Consider the following 13,240-nt stretch of genomic DNA (forward strand, 5'->3'; position numbering starts at 1 on the left):
ACCCATATGGAGTGGAGAAGGCCATTTTTTCCCTGGACTCTGGAGATAGGGGAACCCTAGGTTAAATCCAGTGTCGTATAAAAACGAGCCGTGCCCAACCAGTCCAGGAGTTTGTCGACCCGGGGCATTGGGTACACGTCGAATTTGGACACCTCATTAACCCTGCGATAGTCCACACCGAACCGAATTGACCCGTCGGACTTGCGGACCAGCACAACGGGGCAACACTAAGCACTGCTGGACTCTTCTATTACTCCCATTTCCTGCATGGCCTGAAGCGCCGCCTGAACAATTTTCCTCTTGTGTTCAGGCAGCCGATAGGGCTGTGACTGTACCGTCACGCCCGGGGGCGTCTCTATGTGGTGGTGTACAAGAGTGGTGAGCCCGGGCAGGGGGGGAAACACATCGGCAAAAAGCCTTTGCAATGTGGCAATGTCCGCTCTCTGACATGGTGAAAGCTGGCTGTCACAAAAGACCAGGGCTGATTTTACCGTTTTTAATACCTCCGGCCCCAGCTCATCTTTCTCCATCACCGTAGTAGCCAGAGAGACAGAGGCCACCTCTCTCCACTCTTTTAAGAGATTGAGGTGGGGTACTCGTGAATATCCCCATGCACACACCTCACCTTCACCCACGACACCTCCAGCAACACTCCTCCGAACCAAGCGCTGGTGGATCATGGTCTGCGTACATCCCGAGTCCCACAGATCTTGGCGAATACCCCCCTGTATACATACCGGTACACGGTACATCCCTTCTGGACCGGGGGAGGAGTCTGGCAGTGCCACAATCCAGACCAACTGCCCCACCTCCATAACTGGTCAGTCCCGCCGGGTGTGGCCGAGCTTGCCGCACCGCCAGCACCCCAGCCCTGGCATTTGAGGAGCCCTCTGCGGTGCTGGGAAAGCAGACGCGTAGGCTTGGTCGTGTGGAGGAGAAAATAAAGCAAACTGGGGGTTAGGGAGCGGCTGGGGTCCAACTGCCCCAGGGTTGTAGGCAGATGTGGAGGAGCGATGGCCCGGGCTTCGGCCCCCAGGCTCCGCCGGGGCAGGGAGAAGTGGTCCTCCGCGAGTCTGACGGCGGCTTCAAGGCTGGCCAGACGGTGACACTGGACCCAGTTCGCCGAGGAGAGTGGGAGTCTGGCGATTAATTGCTCCAGGGTCAAGGAGCTGCTGGGCAAAGGAGCAGGGTCGGCCAGCGTCCTCAAAGGGCAGGCTCCAGAGCCGGCGGCGATGGCCCTCTGGTGTGCTGCCCAGCTGGTCCAGGATCGCCCTCCGGAGCTGGTCGTAGCCGTATCTGGAGGCGCGGGCAGGCTATGGGCGGCCCACTGGGCTTCCCCAGAAAGCAGGGGGAGCTGTCGTAGCCCCCACTCCTCCTGCGGCTACCCGCACGCCTCTGCCGTGCCCACGAAAATGTCCAGGAAGGCCTCCGGGTCGTCCTCCGCCGTCATTTTCTGCAATGCGACCTGAGGGAGCTGGACTGGTCCGCCTTTCGACTCACCCTTCGGGGCTGCCGATGGCCGGAGCATTCCCTGCAGGAGGTCCCGGTCCGCCTTAACCACACCCCCACAGGGACTTAAATGGAAAACTGCCAGTGAACTTGTGGCACTGACAAAATTTACCTGACTGATCCCATTAACTAATATAGCTGATGTTTGCAGAACAGTTGCCAGTGCGAGAGAAGAGAGGAAGTGTTCTCGCTCAGCTTGGAGTTGAAATTCTTTTATAATATTGCACAGCAACGTTTCCTAAAAACCTCAATGTTAATCTTATTCATACAGTATATATTATTTATTTCCTGTGTTCCTCTTTTCCTTTCCCTGCTGTTCCCTTCTCGGCTCCTCTGCAGACTTGTTTATTCCCTTTGCTTTGCCTTAGATTGGTTAAGCTGTCCATGGCAGAGCAGCAACAAGGTTGTTTGTGATGTCTGTATGGTTGGAAGAAGGACAGCGAGAGGCTTGATAGATCCATTAATGTGCCTTCCGTCTTCCATTTCAAGGCTGCGCAAACAGTCTAATGCGTCTGTGTGTGTTTTGTCTTTCTAGAAAATTGAGAGAAAAAATACATGGCTAAAAAGCTTTGGTGAATGTGTGTGTGTCATTATGATAAGGTTGAACTTTAAGAACAGTTCTCTTAACAGTTCAATTTATGAATGTGGTCTCAGATGTTTTATGTGACATTGAAGTGAAAACATAACTTCCATGTATAAAAGTTTACTAAATATTCAGTATGTAATGATATCCTCTGTCTGCACCACAGTGTACATAAAAATTAATTGCTATGAAATAACACATACTATTAACATGCAGTGTAGTACCATAATTTCCATTGCATCAGGTGTGTGGTAGCGGAATCAAGAATAATTTGATGCTTCTCTGACAGCACTGGACTATCAGGCAACCTGAAGCTCCTGTAAAGGATAAAGCCAGAGAGAAGTATGTGTCCTTACTATTGTTGTTGTATTTCACTAAAGAGCCCTTGCACTGCAGAACCTGTTAAGACAACAAAAGTACTTGGTTAAGTTTAGGAAAAGATTGTGGTTTTGGTTTAGATTAGTTTGTTACGTACTTGTGTTAAATAATTGCGTAAGTTACCTAATAAAAGTACGTTACAAAAAGTAAATGTTGACTTTTGGTTTCACAAGGGACACGAACAGCGGTCTATCTGGGAAGTAGATCTTCTGGTCTTTTTAGGGATGGATAACAACAGGTCTCATATTGTCACGGACGTCAGGACTCAGAGATGGAATTGACAATAGTTTATTAGGCTCAGCCAGCGAGCAGATGGAAACACCATACAGACAGGGGAGGGGTGAACACAAGGATCAGGAACTCAGGAATACTCAGGCTCTAAGCACTGGAAAATAAGGAGACTGGCGTAAAAGCACAGTGAACTAAAAAGTACAAAACAGGGAGCGTCAAAACAAGGTACACGAGTCGAACTCGGAACAAACGAGAACCAACGGAGCAAACAGAAAACGGTACGATACCGGGATCAGGCAGACAGACGGGCAAAAAGGCAGAAGGCAGGAAAATCGCGTTGCAGAATCTGGGGAGGAAGTCCATGGGGTTTAGTCCACTTTGTACGAGGCCAGATGCAGGAGTGAAGGGAGTGAGGAGACTTTATGCTGTGAACACAGGTGCTGGCAATCAGTATTCCGGTGATTGTGGATGCAGTGCAGGTGAGTGAGTGGAGACAGAGGGGGGCGTGGCAGGTGCGAGTTCAGGCACAGACGTGACATTACCCCCCCCCTCCAGGGACCGCTCCAGCGGGCCGAGGGTCCCGACGTCGGAGTCGTCGTGGCCTACCACGACCTCGGGGTGCTGGGAGGTGCGGGTGGTCTCGATGGAAGACCTCGAGGAGGGCCGGGTCCAAGATGTCGTCACGAAGGACCCAGGCTCTCCTCAGGACCGTAGCCCTCCCAATCGATGAGGTATTCAAGGCGGCCTCGATGACGTCGTGACGCCAGAATCTCCCTTATGGCGTAGACGGGACCCTCTTCCAGCAGGAGCGGCAGGGGGGGTTCGTTCACGCCAGGCTCTGAGGGAGAAGTGATTGGAGGGTGATACGGTTTCAGGAGAGACACATGAAATACTGGGTGTATACGGTAGTGAGGAGGCAACTGGAGCTTAAAGGCGACCGCATTTATTTGCTTGATAATGGGGAAGGGACCAATGAAGCGAGGACTTAACTTGCGAGAGGGTAGTCGCATCCTGATGTCCCTGGTGGAGAGCCAAACTTTCTGCCCGACGGAGAAGGCGGGGTTAGGTCCCCGTCGGACATCAGCCTGGCGTTGGACTGCCCTCTGCAGGTGGTGATGTGCCTCGTTCCAGACCCTCTCACTCTGCTGGTACCAGTGGTTAACAGCGGGGACTGTGGAAGGTTCGCACGTCCAGGGAAACAGTGGTGGTTAGTAACCGAGTATGCACTGGAAAGGGGTGAGTCCCGTAGTGGCCTGACGGAGGGAATTCTGTGCGTACTCGGCCCAAGGGAGAAACTGGCTCCAGCTGTGCTGATGGTTGTGGCAGAAGGTTCGTAGATACCGGCTGACCTCTTGCACTTTCCTCTCAGTCTGCCCATTGGTCTGTGGATGGTAACCAGACGTCAGGCTCACGGTCACACCTAGGCGCGAGAAAAAGGCTCTCCAGAACCGGGAAATGAACTGTGGTCCACGGTCCGAGACCACGTCCTCTGGTAGACCGAAATGGCGGAAGACATGGTCAAACAGGGCGGAGGCAGAGTCGGCAGCTGTGGGAATACGTTTTAAAGGGATGAGTTTACAGGATTTTGAAAAACGATCTACTATAACGAAAATGCAGGTGAACCCATGTGATGGAGGCAGGTCTGTGACGAAGTCTACGCCTAGATGTGACCATGGTCTCTGGGGAATGGGCAGAGGTTGTAATTTGCCGGCTGGTAACTGGCGAGGAGTCTTCGCCATGGCGCATGCCGCGCATCCGGCTACGAACCTTCTGACCATCTTAGCCATGCCTGGCCACCAAAAGCGTTCCTGCAGGAGTGAAAGGGTTTGATTGGCCCCAGGGTGACCTGTGCCCAGTGAGCTGTGAGTAGACTCCATTACCTGATCTCGCAGAGTGGCTGGGATGTATGTCTTATTGGCTGGGGTGCCCGGCGGAGCTGGATCATCGACTTGGGCTTGAGTGATGTGTTCGTCCAGGGCCCATATGATCGGGGCAGCGATCAGGCGAGATGGTAAGATGCCCTCCGGCGCGTCATGGATGCGAGAGAGAGCGGCCGCCTGGATGTTCTTGGGTCCTGGACGGTACGTGAGGGTAAAATTAAATCGGGTGAAGAAGAGGGCCCACCTGGCTTGTCGGGGGTTCAGACGACGTGCCTGACGTATGTACTCTAAGTTCTTATGATCTGTGAGCACGACGAAAGGATGACGCGCCCCCTCTAGCCAGTGTCGCCACTCCTCTAACGCTAGTTTTACTGCCAGGAGCTCTCGATTCCCAATATCGTAATTTAGCTCCGCCGGGGTGAACTTCTTTGAAAAAAAAAAGGCGCATGGATGGCGACGAGGTGGAACGCCCGAGCGCTGAGACAGCACCGCACCCACTCCCGTGCTGGAGGCGTCTACTTCCACTAGAAACGGAATGCTGGGGTCAGGCAGGGCGAGAATGGGTGCGGACGTGAAGGTTCTCTTCAGCAGGGCGAATGCGGCGGCTGCCTCAGGGTTCCATAACAGGGACTTCGGCTTACCTCGGAGAAGTGTGGTCAGGGGAGCAGTAATCTGGCTGTAGCCCTTTAGGAACCGGCGATAGAAGTTGGCGAATCCCAAGAATCGTTGTAGCTCTTTTACCGTCTTAGGTGGGGTCCAGGTGTTGATGACCTCCACTTTCCCCTCGTCCATACTGATTCCGGAGGCAGTGACGTTGTACCCTAGGAAAGACATGTGATCAGAGTGGAAGGAACACTTCTCAGCCTTGGCAAAGAGGTGGTGTTCCCGGAGCTTGTGAAGAACGAGGGACACATGATGGGAATGTTCGGTCTCGTTCCGAGAGTAGACCAGGATGTCATCAAGGTACACTATCACAAACCGATGCAAATACTCCCGGAACACCTCGTTCATAAAACCCTGGAACACAGAAGGGGCGTTGGCCAACCCGAAGGGCATGACGCAATACTCGTAGTGGCCACTAGGGGTGATGAAGGCCGTCTTCCACTCGTCCCCCTCACGTATCCGGATCAGATTGTATGCACTCCGGAGGTCGAGCTTCGTGAACATCTGTGCTCCTTGCAGTTGTTCCAGAGCCGATGGAACGAGGGGAAGAGGGTAACGATTCTTGATGGTGATCTTATTTAAACCACGGTAATCAATGCAGGGCCGAAGTCCACCGTCCTTCTTCTTCACGAAGAAAAAACTAGAAGCAGCCGGAGAGGTGGAGTGACGAATGTAGCCCTGCTGAAGAGCCTCAGTCACGTACTCCTCCATGGCCTTCAGCTCAGGCAAAGCGAGGGGGTAGATTCTCCCACGAGGCACAGGCTCACCGGGCAGCAGGTCAATGCAGCAGTCCCCTGGTCGGTGTGGGGGGAGGTGTGCTGCGCGCTGCAGGCAGAAGACATCTTTAAACTGGGAGTAGCGAGGAGGAATGTCAAGGCTGACCTGGTCGACGGGACTCTCGATGGAGGTGGCGTGCAGGCCAATACGTGCAGGAACAGGTGCGTAGCGTGAGGAATGGCGGCGTGCAGCAGTGCGGCGTGGAGTGACAGCAGGCAGGCACCGGCCGAAGCATCTCGGACCCCACCGAGTCACCTCTCCCGTCTCCCAGCACAGCGATGGAGAATGCAGGATCAGCCAGGGTCGCCCGAGGATGACGTCAGCAGTTGACCCCTCCAGTAGGAGAAATTGTATCTGCTCCCTGTGGAAAAGGCCGACTTCGAGCAGGACTGGAGAGGAGAGGTGCCGTACTTGCTTAGTGAGGGGGCGACCAGTGATGGTGTGGACAGAGAACGAAGTGGGGCTCGAGGACTTAGGCAGACCCATCTGCTGGCAGAGAGCCCCGGAGATGAAGTTGCCGGCGGACCCCGAGTCGATGAGAGCCTTGGCTGGAAAGGAACCAGAGGGAGTAGTCAGGGTTACCGGGACCAACAAAGGTTTACAGACAAAGACACCTTCTTGAAACGCACTCACCCGGGCTTGTGGGGGTCGTAGAGGACATGTCACCACGACATGTCCTCGCGCTCCGCAGTAAAGGCATAAGCCCTGAGTGATGCGGCGGCTTCTCTCCTCAGGGGTGAGTCTCAGGGAGTTCACGCTCATGGGCTCGGGCTCCTCTCCCTGGTAGGCGGGGTACCGGGCTGGCGCAGGGAACTGGGCGGTGGGCAGCGCTCGGGACTGGACAGTATGCAGTGGCTGGTCTTGTAGGCAATGTTCACGGCGGTTGGCGACCCGAATGGCGAGCTGGATGAAACGTTCCAGCCCGACCGAGTCGTCATAACCGGAGAGATGGAGTCGGAGGGTTGGCTCTAATCCTTGCCTGAAGACGATCAACAGGGCCGCCTCGTTCCAGCCACTTTCGGCCCCCAGCGTGCGGAACTGCAGGGTATACTCCAAAATCGGCGTACGGCCTTGACGAAGTTGGAGAAGGCGCACCTGTGTCGAAGTATCACCTGGTGGTGCGTCAAAGACCTCCTTGAAGTGCTGCACAAAAGCAGCATAGGAAGCAGTGATGGGCCCGCTCTGCTGCCACACGGACTCTGCCCACTGGAGTGCTCTACCCTGGAGTAGAGAGACGACGAACGCCACCTTCGATCTCTCGGTGGGGTAACGATTGGGTTCCATCTCCAGGATGAGGTCACATTGGAACAGGAATCCGCGGCACGCAGATGAGGAGGTCCCGGTGAACGGAGGCGGTCGCACGGCTCGGTCGGTGTGGGCGACCGGGGCAGGAGCAGGCGCTGGAGCGGGCATGGTGTTGACTGCGGCGAGGAGACCGCGACGCATCTCCTCGACGAGACCCTGGAACGGGTCTCCCGTGGCGGTGGGAGCGGGGGTGACAGAGGAAGCGGAGGTGGCTCCGCTGGCTGAATCCATCGTTTTGTAGATCTGGCCTTCTGTCACGGACGTCAGGACTCAGAGATGGAATTGACAATAGTTTATTAGGCTCAGCCAGCGAGCAGATGGAAACACCATACAGACAGGGGAGGGGTGAACACAAGGATCAGGAACTCAGGAATACTCAGGCTCTAAGCACTGGAAAATAAGGAGACTGGCGTAAAAGCACAGTGAACTAAAAAGTACAAAACAGGGAGCGTCAAAACAAGGTACACGAGTCGAACTCGGAACAAACGAGAACCAACGGAGCAAACAGAAAACGGTACGATACCGGGATCAGGCAGACAGACGGGCAAAAAGGCAGAAGGCAGGAAAATCGCGTTGCAGAATCTGGGGAGGAAGTCCATGGGGTTTAGTCCACTTTGTACGAGGCCAGATGCGGAGTGAGGAGACTTTATGCTGTGAACACAGGTGCTGGCAATCAGTATTCCGGTGATTGTGGATGCAGTGCAGGTGAGTGAGTGGAGACAGAGGGGGGCGTGGCAGGTGCGAGTTCAGGCACAGACGTGACACATATGCACCTCAGCTGTGGTCACCATTATTGTTGTTCTGTTAAGAAATCAAATTGCAAACCATCCTCTGTTTAGTCACCATTAAGCATTGATGCTACACTGCAATGCAACGCTAACCCAAACTAAACAGGCCATCTGTGAAAACCCTTATCACTAACTACCATAAAACAAAACGCAAGGCAGGGTAAGCAGGTTTATTTGTATAGCACATTTCATACACCAGGCCAATTCAATGTGGCCAGCAAGGCCTTCTATGCTGGCCTAAACATCATCAGAATATAAATTTAATTTTGATATATTTTTCCCACAAATATGTATTCAATTATTCCCCATAGTCTATTCTCTTCATTTCATAGCTTTCCTCTTTGTTGCGCTGCTTCCAGCCTCAGATTGAGATGTGGAGGACTGGCCTTTATGTTAGAGCTTTTATCCAATCATATTTCAGCCATAATGTGTTGCCAGGGTCCAAGAAATCTGCCCTTAGGCCTTCAGAATCAACAACAGTGTGGGCGCCTGTCGCTTAAAGTGAACGGAAACAAAACTGTGGCGTTAACCAATCAGATTTTGAGTTGCCGACACTGGGGCCAGCTAGCTGGTGTACGATAACGTCAGCACGTGCACGTCTTTTGATTGGATACGTACTATTGAGAGGCAGAGCTAGCAAACTTGAACGAGCTAATTTGTGTAGATTTTTACAAACTGGTTTTTTTTCAACCCACAATGGCTGAAGGAGGAGAAGAGATCGATTTGGTCGCAGATATAATTACAACGCTAGTGAGCCTATCACAGCCGGGAAAAAGGTTTGTCCGCCACTTTCAAATCACTAACTACGAGCGGCACCCCTAGCTCACAGCCTCCGAGGGGCACTGCACATTGTACTGCTGGGAATGCCTGCTATTTACAACTAAATGTTTCAAAAATATTAATATAACTCTGTTGTACTTAACTATGTTAAGGTGAAGCAACGCCCGGTTGTACTGCGTTTCTGTCTAAATGTATAGTTTCTAGAGCCATGGCATCATAATGATGGTATTAAGAGGTGGAATAATTCAGGTAGGACTGTGTAGGACTGTGTAGGACATCACTGAAGGCCTAGGTGTGAAATGCACGGCCCGCCACTGGGTAATACAAATAGAGCAAAGGTAAAGATTCACAATTTTAAAGTGCAAAAGTACAGGCAAGTGATACAACATTTAAAAGTAAACTAATGCAGTTTAAATCAAGTACAAATACAAAGATAAAAGAACACAGCAAATACAACCTCGTTTAGATCACAATTACAATGAAGACTGTTTAAATCACGACTCCCTCACCTCGGCATCTGCCACAGTGAACGATGTGTCTGCCTGTCTTTAACAACGTGTCACGGCCACAAGTGACATCCAAAGGAGAAGCTGTGGCTCTCTCTGCACAGCTCCATTTAGGATGTACTCATTGCTGTTGTTCAACTACTGGAGGAGTACAAGGAAGGAAGGCCCAGGAATGAATGAATGAATGAAAGCATAGTTTTGGAAGTTTACTGAGTTTCACCAATGGATACATTCAGCCCACTTCAGCCTCTCCTGCCGCCGCTCATTTTTCAGCTCCTGGTTCACAATCATGACTTTCCCATTAATAAATAAGACTTCTAAGTCATTCTGGTGGAACGAGCAACCCATTGATATCAGGCCAGCAGAACGTCTTCACTTGTATGTTTCATAATGTATCTCAATGGAACTGGCTGCTAACAGCTAACGTTAACTAGTTCTCTCCTCCTGCTAATTTCAACACATTTAGCATTATCAGGCGAAAAAAATGGTTCATCCCCTTGAAGTACAAGGAACACATTTGTTTTATAAAAGAAATTTCAGCTATACTTTTGGGCTTTATGCTTTTAATGACAAAGAGAGAAGTGTAGATCGTGAAAGGGAACGACATACAGCAAATGGCCACAGGTCGGACTCGAACCACGGGCCGCTATGCCAAGGACTCAGCCTTTGTATATGGGTCGCCTGTGCTACCGGGTGAGCTACCGGGACACCCCAAACACATTTCTAATCAAAGAACTGCATCTCAGATGTGCAAACCAGGCAGTGGTGAAAGGTTTATTTGTTTTTTTCGTTTGTATCCCAGATGGTAACACTTTGTTTTTTAAGATCATAAAAATTGAATTTTCTCAGAAAAGTGTGAGGTATTTTAATTTTTTCACACATGTAAGAGTAAGGTTGTAGTTGATCAGCACTCATTTCTTTAAAATAGTTGACACATCAATCGATTCCAAGCAAGTAAGAGAAGAGAGCTTAATACAGTTTAAATTAAAAGGCATATTATTATCATTCATAAACACCAAATACAATAATATGCAAAGAGGCAGAATAAGAAAGAGTAACAGATGCTTTATGGTGAATAAGCAGCAGTGTTGACTACAATGCATGAATATGCTCTGCTGAATCTATCCATCTGCCTGCTTCTCTATCTCTCTATTGATTTAATCCAGCACTTGACTTCCATATGTGTGTGTTTGTGTGTTGGTGGAGTGCCTCCAAACGCTTTGCATGTATGGAGTGACCGAACAGGGATTTTATTAAGTGCAAAAGGCTGATTTTGTAGTGATCAATGGTCCTGCTCATCAGTCCCCTGGAGTGGCCTAACTGACCGCAGCATCGAGATGGATGAAGGGACTAGAATGGACAAAGAAGGGAGTGGCTGAGATGGAGTGGAAATAAAGGAGAAGGGGGTGTTAGTGCTGATGAAAGTAAGTGTAAATAGAAAGAAAGTGAAAGATGAGGAATAATGGATCCCGTTGACCTCACAACCTCCTTCTGCAGAGGAGAATAACACATACATACTGCATTTACTGTTATTACAAAATGGCTTCAATTGTCATTTCACTTTTGTAGAGTTCAAATGATCAAACACTTACCTGCAGATAAAATGCATGGATTTTGTAAAAGCACAGTCATGTGCTGTGCAAAGACGCACAGCGCATGATCATTTTATGCAGTATTCACACAGTATATACTTACACTTGGGGCTAATGAAAAACGTTCTCAACAAGGTGCCTTTCACAAAACAAAATTGAAAATACTTTTAATTATGTAAAACAACCTTGTGTTTAAAGTGCCACTGTTTCACTTAAAAGGACCACACTGGTGGTATTACAGGTTTGAATCCATTACTGTAGCTACATGTGGTGTCCACTAAAGATTTAACCTTTCCAAAGATTTTCCATTTCCGTTTCCTCAATAAGCTCCGATTCCGGTTTTGAGAAACCTAAATATGCTAAGTGGCGCCAGAGTTGTAGTAGTAAGTATACGCAGGTATACAGTAAGGGTGTAACAATAGATATATCGATTCAATGATCATCGATCCAATTTTGAAATTCCTATGGCACATGTGTTTCACCGTTCTTGCCGAAGCGCCCTTAGTAAGAATTCTAGCACCGTTAGAGATCAGCGTAACGTTGGCGTAACGAGATGAGTATGGGGTCGATGAAGAGAGAAAGGCAGTAGCAGTGAAGTAGCAGTGCAGTGTGTACAGATTATTTGTCGGTGTATAAATGGTACAACTTCTCAAGACAAAAGCCAACCGTTGCAGACTATGTGATATCAGCATATATTGTATTGTTGTCCACAAAATAGATATATCGTATTGTGATGAAACTTGTGATTTACACCCCTAATATACAGCATATACTCACCTTAGGGCATTTACATTAAACCAACCAAAAAATAGGCAGAGATAAATATCACTGTGAATCAGTTTTCCAGAGCAAGGCTGCAGCCAATAATGTTACAATCTTTCAATATATGGTGTCAACTGCCCTCAAGAGACTTTTGATCCCTGACTTTAGCCTTTAAGGCAGTGCCTCCTTCCAGACAGTTTACCACCCTGGGGAGAGGAGCTATCTTCAGGATAACCTTAAAGAACCTCATTCTGTAACGCGGGCCGGCACATTACGAAACGCAAGTTGTGTAAAATGACCAAGTAGTCAAATACACAATACTTTAAATATTTACTTTGAGTATTTAAATGTTCTGCTGCTTTATAGGTTACTTTTACTGCTCTACAATTCAGAGGGAAATATCGTATTTTTTTACTCCCCTGCATCTACAGTATATGACATCTAAATTTACTGGTTAATCTTCAGGTATAGATTTCACATAAAAAACATATGACCAAAGCACTGCTAGAAGTCAAACACTCCACAGGGTACGTGTGAAAATGATAAACGCTACTGTCGGTTTATTTTAGAAACCAAACCGATATCATCCCTCAATTGCTGAGGTAACAGAAACATGGATGCTGTTAGAATCATTTGTGCAGGTATCTACTGTATGAATAATCTGGTTTCTTGTGTTTCATTTACACATTATAACCCCAATATGATCCCAAACTAGAATGTTAGTATGCACATAAACATACTCTATGATTTTCTGGCCAATCATTTCACTATGAACATAAACTTGCACAGCCTTGAAAATTGCAAGAGATCGCTGCAATCAATCACTGTGAACATTTCATCGCTTTGCTTTTTGTCTAACTTGTGCTATCATTCCCCCGGATATTCAAAACAATTCAGCTTTCTGATGGCATGCAGTATCAGAGTGTGACCCCTGGGTAATTGAATAGCGTGAAAGGTGTCGCCGTCTGTATGAAAGTCGTCACGTGGAAAGTCTCTCTTTTATCCGCACACTGCCTAGATCACATATGTCAGAGTCAAGGCCCGCGGGCCACATCCGGCCCGCGAGAAGGTTTTTTACGGCCCCTGGGATGATCTTGATTTATTATTAGAACCGGCCCGCAGCCCGCAGATCTTTTACACGCACCAATACTACATTTCCCACAATGCAACGGTGACGCACCGAGCAGTAGGCTGCTTCATTTCAATATTTATTGGCACAGCAGTCGTCAGCATCACAGTAAAATTAACTTTCAGATACCCATCAAAAATGGCAAAACGGAAGGTGGACACTGAGAACCGGGGGTTTCAAACAAGGTGGGAGTCGGAGTATATGTTCACGGAGGTAGCTGGAAAACCTGTGTGTCTTCTGTGTGGAGAAAGTGTGGCGGTACTGAAAGAGTATAATCTGAGACGACATTATGAAACGAAACACGCGGACAAAAACAAGAATATGAGCGCACAGTTGGCTGATAAAATAGGTATGCTT

General features: G+C 49.2%; 1 protein-coding gene across 1 annotated transcript; it reads right to left on the reverse strand.

The window, feature by feature from the left end:
- Positions 1–3,781: 3,781 nt before the first annotated feature.
- LOC115009158 (uncharacterized) lies at positions 3,782–7,705 on the reverse strand. Its single transcript, XM_029432953.1, has 3 exons — positions 6,548–7,705; positions 6,127–6,263; positions 3,782–4,247 (listed from the first exon to the last, which is right to left on the reverse strand). Exons 1-3 carry the CDS (start codon positions 7,555–7,557, stop codon positions 3,910–3,912), a joined length of 1,485 nt encoding a protein of 494 aa, XP_029288813.1. The 5' UTR covers positions 7,558–7,705; the 3' UTR covers positions 3,782–3,909.
- Positions 7,706–13,240: the final 5,535 nt, after the last annotated feature.

This window comes from Cottoperca gobio, chromosome 6, assembly GCF_900634415.1.
Source record: "Cottoperca gobio chromosome 6, fCotGob3.1, whole genome shotgun sequence".
NCBI classification, from domain to species: Eukaryota; Metazoa; Chordata; class Actinopteri; order Perciformes; family Bovichtidae; genus Cottoperca; species Cottoperca gobio.